General features: G+C 39.3%; 1 protein-coding gene across 1 annotated transcript; it reads right to left on the reverse strand.

Annotated features, from left to right (window-relative positions):
* Window positions 1–8,902: 8,902 nt before the first annotated feature.
* On the reverse strand, window positions 8,903–10,077 carry LOC116131712. Its single transcript, XM_031417377.1, has 3 exons — window positions 9,972–10,077; window positions 9,254–9,396; window positions 8,903–9,148 (listed from the first exon to the last, which is right to left on the reverse strand). Exons 1-3 carry the CDS (start codon window positions 10,075–10,077, stop codon window positions 8,903–8,905), a joined length of 495 nt encoding a protein of 164 aa, XP_031273237.1.
* Between the last annotated feature and the right edge of the window lie 2,485 nt (window positions 10,078–12,562).

Raw genomic sequence — 12,562 nt, forward strand, 5'->3', positions numbered from 1 at the left:
GCGGCCATTTCTGTTCGGCGTTTATAGCCCGATTGCAGCACTCTCGAGATTCCTTGGTGTAGCTCCTGATAGTTGCGACTCCTCACAAGTTGGAAATCTCATCGCTTGGAAGCGTACCAATGTGACTGCACTTAAATCATCCAGGATTGGCCTTCCAAGGATGACATTTTTCGTGGTCGAGCAGTCCACCACCAGGAATTTGGACATCACAGTTCTGACCTTCGGCTTTGCCCCCAGAGTTATGGGAAGGTCAATAGTACTTCTGGGAACCAGGTTTTCCCCTGTGAACCTATAAAGCAGTGAAGGGCATGCTTGTAAGTTCCTTTTTGTGAATCCCATTTCTCAGAAGGCTCCCAAGAAAATGATGTTTGTCTTGCTCCCGTTGTCAAACATAACTCTTAACACCCTTGCATTTGTTAGAGTAGATGCCTTAGAGCCAATCAATTATTGTAGAATTGACTCTTTCTAATAATGTTCATTGATCAATAAAAGGTATTTTATTCTATATCGCGTAAATCATCATTGTACGTATTGATATATGTTCTTAGAATGGTAGAACCGTGACGAGGGTATCAAGTGTTTCAAATCTTGATAGTAAGAACCCTATGAGCACATATGGTAGCCATTCTAGAAATGTCCGTAGCCCTAGTATTGTTTTGAAGTAAGGACACAAACAATACGGTAAGGCTATCATAGTGTTGGACGACCTTGTCGAAAGGCAGTGACTGATCTCACTTGTCAAGGTTGTTTAGTGACAACCTGATGCAACACATGGGTGCTTGTTGTAGGCAAGTTCACTGAACTGATCCACTAGAGGATTCCATATGGATGGTAACCCTAGTGTCTATGGAACAAATCCTCTAACGAATGGTGGTACATGTGATCCTTAGACTTGAGATCATTGGAGTGCCTTGTGCATCGATTGGTGTAGTTTGACACTAGCCTAACGTAATTCTATTTAAAGTTGTCAATACGGTAGTGATCGGCTGCATCAAGGAGTGTATCAAGACTATGGTCGATCAACAGAGGATTCATCACTCCCGGGTATGGGGGAAGTTATCTCACGACACAATTCAATAAATGGCAATGGCACTAAAGCTATGGTCACAGTGGGATTGAGTTGTTGCTCTGTCCAAATTATTATTCAGATCATTGGTCCAATAACTGAATACATACATATCGAGAGTAACTGAGGTTGACACTATTTCTATGCCTCGGTCTCATTGAGATAACGAATGATGAAATGATTGGATTGTTCGGTAACCATATCGTTGACAGATAGTTGCTTCGCTGAATCCGAATTTATCGGGTGGCCATGATGCCTTGCTAGGGGTCAATCTTGGTCTGTGTGTAGTAAGACGATTAATTGGTGTTAATCGTGATACTACACACTACCAGTATGATGAAGAGCCTACGAGTCACACACATAGAAGATAATTTAAGAACCAGTTTATAAGAAGGGTGTTTTCATCTTTTTAGGCAAAAGAATATTTTGGTAATCTCACAGTGCAATTAAATTTGCTGAGGTCGTAACCTTTATTTAATTTGATATTAAAATTAAATAAGAGAGATTACGTTTAAATATGTGTTCGTATATATTTAAATAAATTATCATTATTGTTAAATGTTAATATAGATATTAATTGAATTTAATTGAGATAATGATAATTAAAATTAAAATATCTAATAAGGGGCTGTTTGGATACAAAGGGTGTTTGGGTTGGTGTCCTATCACGTCCACATCTTACCTGTGGCACGGCCGGGTGGAGATCACAAAGCACCATACCGCTCTGCGTGACTCATTAGGTACTTTCCCCTTGGTCTTGGGTTTGAGTGGTGAGGGAGGCGAAAGAAATCCCTTAGGGGGGTATATTCCTTAGAGTCATGAAGAGTGGGTTGGTGCTCTGTGAACTCCACCCGGTCGTGCCTCCGGTAAGATAGGGTCGTGACATGCCCAAGCCCATTCCATGATGGAATAGGGCAAAGTGTGCACTATATAAGTACAACACTTTGTGAATTAAATAAATTCTTTCATTCAATCATTTAGACTAAAATTCTAGCCCCTTTATTCTCTCTTCCACGCCAGTTTGCATTTTGCTTGAAATCAAAGTTTGCTTGATTTCTTCTTGGTTCTTAAAGGCTAAAGAGGATCTAGCAAATCCCTCTTTAGTTCCTTGGGGTTGTTTTCGTGTGGACTACATTGATTCGATCCTACTCTTGGGTCGGTAGCAAAATACTTCAGAGATAAGTTGGAGGAGCCTCCAAACGTGCATATGATTTCTTAAACTTTAAACTGAAAATATGCAGATTCTTATTTAATGTGTAAACTGTAAATTTATGCCCTGATCTTGGTTCTAAGGAAAGATCTATGTTGTAAATAATTTTTGTTTTCCGCTGCCATAACTTGATCGTTTCCTAACAGCATTGCCAATCCTGGTCGCGATTACAATCGCATCATGATTATGACGAGGGGATGTTTTGCACTCGTCGACTGTCAACCCCACTACCTCGCTTTCCTGTTTGGGCCGCTTGGGCTGTAATGACTCTCTTTCTAGCTAGTATACTCGTAAAATAACAGTAAAACTCACTAAATATATATAAGAAAATATATACATATAAACAAGTATAAAATTATGGGCCCATATTTAATTTTCTTTATACACAAATCTTTACAAAACATAATAAAGTTTCAAAATATTAACCTGATAGTTTTGCCCAACCCTTCTGCTGCGTGATGTTCCAAGTGACCGTATCTCACCTTTTCTTGCAAAAACATTGAAAACAATGGGGTAAGCACTAATTGCTCAGTAAGTAAGCCTGTTATGCTACCCTTCTCTCTCCATTGCTTAAATTCTGAATTTATTTCCTTACTTCACACTTCCCCACTCTTCTCTATTCTTACTCTGTTTTTCTCTCTGTTCTTTCTCTACTCTTACTCTATTTTTCTCTCTGTTCTTTCTCTATTCTTTTTCTATTCTAATTTCCCACTACTTAGATAATGGGCATGGTATTATGCATATATATATATATATATATATGATGCAAATGCACAAATGCATAAAATGTGTATTTTCTTTTCTGTTCTTATTCTGCTTTTCTTTCTTTTCTGTGCTTCTTTCTTTCTTTTCTTTCTATTCTTTCTTTTCTTTCTTATCCTTTTCTTTTCTTTCTTATTCTTTTGCCGATCGAACTCAGTTGAGGCATGGATTTGGAAACTTGGCCGTGCGAGTGTATTCTTCTTTCTTGGCTACAGCTCTCATCCACATGCACTCTTACAGACTATACCAATTCTTCTTTCTTATTCTTAGGTCGCTCACTAAAGGCGACGTGCATGTGGGGAAAATTCTTCTTGTCACTCACGGGTTCCCCATCAGAACAACCTTTTCTTCTTTTTATCTTTTTACACTTCTTTAAATAAAATTCAGATTTGAACTTCTTTAATATTCTCATTTTTTTTCTATTTACTCTTTAACATTCTTTAGTGCTTTTTCATGCTCTTATGAATATGTATGCATGTTCCTAAATTCACATGTTTAGATGCAATAATGTAATGTGGAATGCAAACATGTCATTCTCTACCATTTACAAACTCATCTCAATATAACACATAATCATACTCATACAAACACTTCTCTTTGACATTTCATCAAACAACTTGTGTGCACAAAGCAACTCTAATTTGGCTACACTTCTATCTCTTTTCTAAGCCACCAAAAATTGGGAATAAAACCCTCCATATTTAACACCAAACCTGTCCAAAATATACACTCCAAAATTTCCACTCCAATTCTTCCAAATTTCATCCAAACATTCATCAAACATCAAATACACCAGCACAACTTCTCATGGATAATTTATAATCATCATTCAACACCAAATCCATCAACAATTCTTCATATAAAACATATATATGCATAAAAGAAATTCTCTACACAATATTACTTAAATCACACTTAGGGTAGGATTTACTTACCTTATATGTGAGCATTCCAACACTTTAAAAAAAAAATCTTCTTTGATCCAACTCTCTTTCTCTTAAATCCTATGAACACAAATCATCAAAATTCAACACTTTAAAAATTAAAACTCACTTCTTGGTGCAAGGATCTTACCCAAGGATGCTTGGGATTGAAAATCCACTAAAAAGTACCCAAAATCTATGAATTTCCCTTGAAAAAGAATTGAAGAAATTGAGAGAATATGAAGGTGAAGGTGGCGTGAAAATGGATGAAGAGTGGCTAGGGTTTCACTCTTCAATCCTTGATATAACATAATTTTATATATAGTTTCCCATTTTGCCCTTGCACTTTCTTTAAAATTTCATCTATGTCCCTTAGTCAATTACCATAATGCCCTCATTTTATTGCATTCTCCAAGAAATTCTATCTCTTTTCACTCCCCGCAATTTCAACTAATTTTGAGTGAAAAGACCATTTTATCCCTAATGAAATTTTAAGGCATTTTCTTCACATTTTCTCAAAATAACTTTAATAAAAATCAACTAAGGGTATAAGGGCATAATTTAAGTTACGTACCTCAATGTGGGCGTTACATGGGCAGCTTCTATTCGTAACTCATTATTCAGGGAAACGAGTATGTTCTAGCCTCTCGAGCGTATTACTCACGAGCTTGTCTCGAGCTTCCTGCTATATCCAGTTCTCTGTAGATCATATTCATGAAGATCTCATTAGGGTTTGGCAGAGCCTGTTGAGTTGGGGTCTGTGCCTGACTCGGGACCTGGCTACTTTGCTCGCCAGGATTCTCTCGAGCTGGCTCTACCTTGACAATTCTTTCAAATGACCTCTTCTTATCAAGTCCTCGATGGCATCCTTTAGAGCTCGGCAGTCATTCGTGTTGTGCCTGACATCCCTATGGTACCAGCAATATTTCTGCCGATCTCTTCTGCCTGGTTCCCCCCTCATTCTTTCTGGAACAGACAACCTCTTTGTGTCTCGGGATATTTCATAGATGTGGGTGATGTCTTGAGTGAGGAGGGTGTACTCTGTATACCGCGGGAAAGGTTGCCTATCTTCACGGTTATCTACTCTCTGTTTCTTTTGAAATCTGTTGCTATCTCTATCGCTGCGGTCTTGGCCCCCACACATATCCGAAGGGCGATCCTATCATCTGTCCCCGCCCACCCCCCCTGCGTCAAGCTTCTGGCTAGTACTGCTAACGAGCTCTCTACTTGTTGGTACTTTGTGGCCATCTGGTAGAATTTGGCCAAACTCACATGATCTTCACTTTGGAGCTCTTTCCACAACTCTGTATTATGTCTGATCCTTGCGATCAGTAGAGTCCGAATGGATTCTTCGGGGGCATTAGTAACTTGTGCCTGCTCGTTCTGGAACCTCGTTAAATACGAGGTCAATGATTTGTCCCGCTCTTAGCGAATGTTGCTCAAGTAGTTGAGCATTGCGAATTGTCTCCTCGTTTGGAATTGCTATAGGTATAGTGTGGAGAATTGTTGCCAGGAGTTGATGGAGTTTGCCTTAAGCCATTTGTACCACCTCTTGGCATTTCCGACTAATGTGACTACAAAGCACCGCCATTTTGCTAAATCACTAACCTGATGTAGCTCCATTAGGTCAATAAAGTTATTGAGGTGATCTCTAGGGTCCCCTCTCCCGTCGAACTTGCTCTCTAGCACCTTGAACCCTTGTGGGAGTGAGGCTTGGCGAACTTCCTCCGTAAAGGGGGAACTTACTATTTCCTTCACCAGATTGTTTTGGCGAGCTTTTAGATCGTCGAGCATCTTTTACATGCGATCTAAGTCTTCACTTTGGTTGCCTTGGTTGGCTTTGTTAAGTTGTACCTCAAGCAAATGAGTTTGCAAGTCTGTTGCTTGTGAAGCTCCTCCAATGCACGCATTGATGTGCGAGGTTGAGTCATGATGGCTGGGTTGGTAGGTGCCATCATGCTCGTCAGTGCGTTGTTCGCAACGTCGGTCATAACTAGAATGTAGGTCATTGTCAGATTGTCGCACATGGCTCGCTTCGCGAGCTTGTGAAGATCAATCTTGTCTTGGGTGTGGGTTAAAATCGACACGCTGACACTAGGGATACCACTGAGGTTCTCGGTTGTGTCCGTCGCCTTCGCTTTCCCTCAACGGCTGCTTCTCTGGTCGCCTCCCAAGGTTTGTTTGCTCGTGGGACTCACAATCATGCATGGAGTGCTGGCTGTGAGGTTAGAGGTATTGATCGCCTCTCGACGGCAATGAAGCAGACTATCCACCTGCATAATTCATACATGTTGGGGTGGCGTTGGCGAAGCGCGGCTAGTCAAGGTTTCGGGCAATTAGTTGTTGGTTCCTCAGCTCAGCCACATTCTATTGCACCATCTGTGCAACCATTGTCCTGATCATCTCCATCAGTTGGCCATTCTCAGGATTTGAGGTCCTTGCCCCCTGGTTGTTTGCGGCGTGTTGAGCTGACAGTACAAGTGGTCGGCGTCCAGCGTTCTCCTGTTGCACCTCCTGATGGGTGGTTTCCACGTTCTTGTGATTTCCGGTGGTAGTTCTCGATCTGGTGAACACCATTTTGGTTCTGGGACAAGTAAATCGCAGTGAACGTTTTCTAGCATCTTTGAAATATTGGCGGAGGACCCTCTTTCTAGTGCCAAAATGTTGATACATAAATCTGCACCAACCAGCGAGATATGATCGACCTTGCCAGGATCAGAACTGATGTGTGTGTGATTAAGAATAATCAGCAATGTATGTAAAAAAAAAAATGCAATAAAGTAAAGACAATGAGAGTTTTGAAGTGGTTCGGCGAGGTTAACTTTGAAGCCTACGTCCACTGTTTTTGTATTTACCGTGAGAGCTTACAATATAGTTCCTATGTGAAATTCGTAACCCCTTCCTCCTTGTTTGAGGGGGTTTATATACAAGATTTATACAAAGAAAGGAGCAAAATTAAGGGGATTACAATTGATCTGAATCACAATTCTGATATTTTCATGATTGAGCGTTGTGATTGCGCAGTGATCGCGGTTGATCTAGTCATTCCCATAATATCTGGAATCTGAAATAATCTGGAGGTTGATTGAATGATTCCTTGAACTGTCCGCGACTAGCTTATGTTGGGTCGAGCTTCGGCTCTATGAGCTTATGCTGGGTTGATTAATCATTGTTGTCGAGCTTATCCTAGGTCGAGCTATATCCTCGCGTTGGCCCGAGCTTGGTAGAAAAGCCACACACAACATGCCACATCTGGCCATTAGCAATTGATCAGATCTAATTGTTATTATTGAACCAAAAAATTACAGGATCACTACCAACAACCAAAGTATGGCCTATAAATTTTCATTTTTCATCAAATGATTTTGTTTATGAAGCAACCCTATATTTGAAGTTGACTTGTGCTATTAGCTTTGATTTCTATTTTCTTTCTTGATAGAAATTAATTATGGGTCCAAAAATAACTAGCTACTATACTTTAAAAAAAAAAAAAAAATCACCACGTCAGATATCATCAGTAGAACAAAATTATCATATAATCTCGTCAATCAAAGATCATAAACTGATCAGCTACGAGGCAAAGCAAACATTTATTTTATTTTATTTTATTCTGAACATAATGTTTTATACATCGCAGTCATGAATCCTGAGTGTAAGGAAGAAAGGAGTGTGGTTTCAAATTTCAATCATGAACCCAACTACAACATCGACTAAAGCATTCCCGCTCATGGAGGATAAAATTGTGCGGTTATTGTTGAGTGTTAAAATGGAAGCCTGAAACAGCGTTGTTTTTGGGTAAAGGAATACGACATCGTTTTAGACTAAACAACCTAAATGATTTTAGACCGCAGGATGCACTCCAGATCTAACGGCCAAAATCAATCTCTTAGTCAACCATATATAAACTCATTTTTTGCGCAGAATCGAGTAACACACACAGTTAGGGTTTTCTCTTTGTGCGATTTCTGAGTTAGGGTTGTGAGTTATTTGCAGATTGTTTGTGTATCAGTTCGAGTGGTTAGGGAGATTAATCATTCGGGTGAGAGTGTTGTTCTATCGGGTTAGGGATACTTAGTGGGTATCTTGTTAGGTTGATTGCAGTTTACATTTGTGTAGATCTGGTGTTTGTCGAATCTATGTAATTTTGTCTGTTCTTGATAATAGAAAGTGCAACGAGCTCATACCGTTCTTGAGCTTAACGTGGATGTAGCTTATCCATAAAATGATAAGTGAGCCACGGTAAATCGTATCTTGATTGTGTGTGTGATTTAATCTTGAATCTTGGTTGTGGTTTGTTTGTGTTGGTGAATTGATCAATTAGGCTCGAGTCCTAACATTGAGGCTTACCCTAATGTGATTTTTTTCTCCAACTTGTAACTAGAAAATGTTAATTCGCAGAATAAAAATAGCTAAGAATAGGCAAATATCAACCTTCATATGAATTACATTATTTTGTCTCCATGCCTCAGAGGGAAGAAACGAAGTTCTCTAAATTGATCAACTGTCATGTCAATTAGGAGATTGAAGTGGAGAATGACGAGTTTAGCAGTTGTCATGAATAGAAAGTGTTTCCAATATTTTTCAGTTTCTTGCAGTATGGGCCTCAGGAGCATTCGATTAATGTCCTTTTTAATTTTGAACTCTTTAACGCATCACAAAATTTATGAGTACATATGCATGAAATTAAACATCCAGGACACATTCATTTGATCAAAAGCTCGGAAAAGTAACAGAACAAATGGTACTCTAGTTATCCAATAGAATAAAGGACAGGAAACATTTTTTCTCTCAAACAAACCAAGTCTAAAACTTCCGAATTATAGCTGATTTAAACATGAAGCCTGTAGAAGGGATCTCTTGTTGTTGAGAAGATAATAATTATTAGAAATTAGGCTGCATAAGCAGGTAATGGCATTATGTTTCAAACTCATTTAGTATACATTACCAGCCACTCCCTCTCCTTCTGTCTTCAAAATCTGCTGCCCTCTCCTCTTTCAGCATTTGCACCATTTTGAGTATACTGGGATTAAAGAAACGATCACGAACATACTTCCTCTCCTCTGCTTGTATCTCCTTAATAGCACTAGGATATGGGTTTGGAGGAGGCCTCTTCCCCTGAAGACGTGCAATTTGTTTCAATCGGGCATATGCCTGCTTTTTCGCTTTCTTCCCTGCCCGATATTCCATCTACAAAGATATAACAACTGTATGCTAACAATCGGGGAAAAACAAAACACAGACTTTTTACGTTTTCTCTAACCATTAATTCATCTGAAATTAAAAAACACTAACAGTACCTAGAACGGAGACAAAGAGAAAAAGAGAGAACTGTTTAAGTAGAAAATTGCAGGAAGCATACATCAGCCACAGCCATAGCTTCCTCCTCACTAACTCCTGCTCCTTCAACTCGAGCACCCGCAAACCAAATTTACGAGCTGGAACAGGTTCAAAACCACAAATCCTACCAGAAACATAAAGCATAAATTAGTTCAGTTATCAATAAAATGCACTCTGAAAACAAAGCAAGCCTCAGCTTCCAAAGAAGACTAACAGATATTCAACAACCAAGAAAGGAAAAGGCTATCCGAAAAAAAAAAAAAAAAACAATATTAAAATAACATAGTAAGACAACAACTTTTAATGAGCATTAATGCCTCTAATTCAAAAAGGCAAAACTCTTATTTCACCTAAATGCACAAGCAACTGGCGCATGAACTTCATCCTTGACCGACCTCTATAAGGTAGCTACAGAATCAATATTTTGTAAAACCATGGATCATAAAAAATTATCACTTCTCGATTAACTGATCTAAGTTGAGCCCAAGAATCAAATAAACTACTAAATCAAACAAAATAAAAAATAAAAAAAGCTCATGAAAAGCGTCACTCATATGAACAGCATACCACCTCTCTGCTATCCATTCCCACTAGCAGTAAATACATGCACCACAACCCCTTAGAATTTTCACAATCCTAAAATTTCGAGATCATGCAACTACTCTGCAAGTACCACATACAGTAAACACATAAACATCCTCAGGAAGATTAATCTTCTGAACTTTCCCGTCACCACTTGGGAAGTTGCAGGAGGAGCCCTGAGCATTAAAATCAACCATAAACTAAATCAAAATCCCAAATCTCATTTAGTATTGTTAAATATGGAAGCCTGAAACAGCGTCGTTTAAGTAACACTAATACGGCGTCGTTTTAGGCGTATTAATTTGGGCAAATGCAGACCACAGGATGCGTTTCAGATTGAACGGCCAGGATCACTCACAAAGTCAAACCATATATAAGCGCATGATTCATTCAGTCTTGAGAGAGAGAGAGAACGACAGTGGCTAGGGTTATATTGAGTCGGTTATTTTCTCTGTGTTAGGGTTGAGATTCCATTCCAGATTGTGAGTATCAGTCGAGTGATTAGGGGCTTTAATCATTCAGGTGAGAGTGTTGTTCTCTCGGGTTTGGGATATTCATAGGGTATATTGTAAGGCTGAGTGCTGCTGTATACAGGTAGATCTGGTGAGTGTTGAATCTGTGTAATCTTGACTGGTTTCTGGTAATCGAAGTGCAGCAAGCTCATACCTTTCTTGAGCTCAACGTGGATGTAGCTTATCCATAAAAGGATAAGTGAACCACGGTAAATTGTGGCTTGTTCTGTGTGTTTGATTTTTGTGGTATTCTTGTGTTTCTTGGTTTGATTGTGTTGCGTTGATAGATCAGTTCTTGCTATTAAGGTATAACAAGTATAAATAATTTTTAAAAAAAAAAATCCATGAAATAGTACACCGATGGCAATTAATAGTTTCTAAATCAAGAAATAGAAAGAAAGAGGCTCGTCAAGGGCTTTAAGCCAAACAGGCTCGGCCTTGGCCAAGCCCTTGACGAGCCTTCTGGTTTTAGTTAGCAAATCTCCTTTCATAAACGACATTATGCCCTGATATTTCGTTAATTCTCTTCGCCTGATGTCTTTCTACTTCATTGAGTGGGGTACCAGGTGCAGTTGAGAAATTTAGCTGCCCGGCCATCCCAAGTTTCGATTTAAGAAAATGGCCTTGAAAATATTTTTCATTTTTTTTAATTTAGAGAAGATGACGTGGCATAGTTAGGATTAATTAAACACGTAAAATGAGTTAAAATGAAAAGATTAAAACATATGTGGGCCAAATCATAAATAATGAAAGTTTTTAAAATTTGAAATTTCTCAAAACAAGCCCCACCTATTCACCTCGCTTAATCGAAATTCATTAGGGCAAAAAGTGATTTCTTGAACCAAAGGGAGATTGCGATTTTTTCCGATCCAACCTGCAAATTTGCACCTTAAAATCAATTTCTTGAACCCTAAACCGAATACAGTCGCGATTTCCGATCGATTTCTTGAACCCTAAACAGAATCTGTGCGATTTCCGGCAATACAGTCCACATTTTTTATCAAAACTGCAAACTTTGACACCAAATTCAATCCAAAATCATGGCTGACACTCACAATGAGGAGGAAAACCCAACGCCACTTCGAATCCTAGATTCTAGTGGTGCAAGCAGTTCAATGGCTGCTCCAGTGGATCATCCGATCAGTGAAGGTGGTCTATAGGCAGAGGAGACGTCGGCGGCACAAGAACAGAGGGAAGAATAGGCAAATGATTCTAAAGACGAGGAGTCAGGCGAGAATTCAGGCCAGGAGGAGGAGTCCGGCGAGAATTCAGGTCAGGAGGAGTCGATTTACTCTTGGTTGCTTAAGCGATTTCAGACGATCTTGTCGAGGCAGAATCACAGATATAATAAGCGATCTTTTGTATCGCTTAAGAGATTCTTTCAGTTTACTCTTGGTCGCTTAAGCGACTTCGAATCGCTTAAGCGATCTTGCACGAGGCAGAGTCAAGATCTCTTAAGAGATCTGAAATCGCTTAAGCGACTATAGTGTTAATTTTTTGTTGCTGATATTTTGTTTATTAGTTGTTTTGGTTTATTTTTGTTGCTGCCATTTTGTTTATATCGATTGTGCAGATTGTGCGGACCGTAAACTGTAGAGACTACGAGTTGGAGCTTATAAGTGAGAAGGTATCCTACTTCCCTGCAAGGGTGACACTGAGGTCGAGTTGGGATGTTTTTGACAGAATAAGGGACATTTTAGTTGGAATGAGGCATGGTGAAAGAGATTTCCGTCGCACTTGTTTCAGTCAGTTTTTAAGAATCTGAACAAATTGGAAAAAGGCATTTTGGGGGCAGGGAGTGCATTACATGTTGCTGCACTCAGTCAAATGCAAAAAAAACAAAAAAAAAAAAAAAAAATGTGGTTCATGGTGGACGGAAGCCACTACGGTTTGGGATGATGGAGTATGCCTTGGTGACGGGCTTAGGATGTGGGGAAGTGCCAGATAAGGCAGAGGCAGAGGCAATAAGGATGGGTCTGGGAGCCATAAGGTTTCGTAAGAAGGTTTTGCAGGGGCAAAATCTATTTAGTGACACGTTTAGAGGAGAGGCTAGAAACAGTTCGGTTTAATGATAAAGAGAAGATAAAAGTGTGCTTGCTATTTTTTTTACATTCTATCTTATTGGCTGGTGACTCAACAAAAGTTGTTGAGAAAGATTGGTTGTTGTTTG

This window comes from Pistacia vera, unplaced genomic scaffold (genome assembly GCF_008641045.1).
Source record: "Pistacia vera cultivar Batoury unplaced genomic scaffold, PisVer_v2 Contig240, whole genome shotgun sequence".
Taxonomy (NCBI): Eukaryota; Viridiplantae; Streptophyta; class Magnoliopsida; order Sapindales; family Anacardiaceae; genus Pistacia; species Pistacia vera.

What these genes read in the sequence shown, in the direction of transcription:
- LOC116131712 (XM_031417377.1), bottom strand. Translation starts at nt 10,077, where the DNA reads ATGGTTGATTTTAATGCTCAGGGCTCCTCCTGCAACTTCCCAAGTGGT. An exon ending in TTATGTGTTTACTGTATGTG is followed by an intron (nt 9,397 to 9,971) that starts GTACTTGCAGAG and finishes AACCTGTTCCAG; the next exon opens with CTCGTAAATTTGGTTTGCGG. An exon ending in TTGTCTCCGTTCTAGGTACT is followed by an intron (nt 9,149 to 9,253) that starts GTTAGTGTTTTT and finishes ATATCTTTGTAG; the next exon opens with ATGGAATATCGGGCAGGGAA.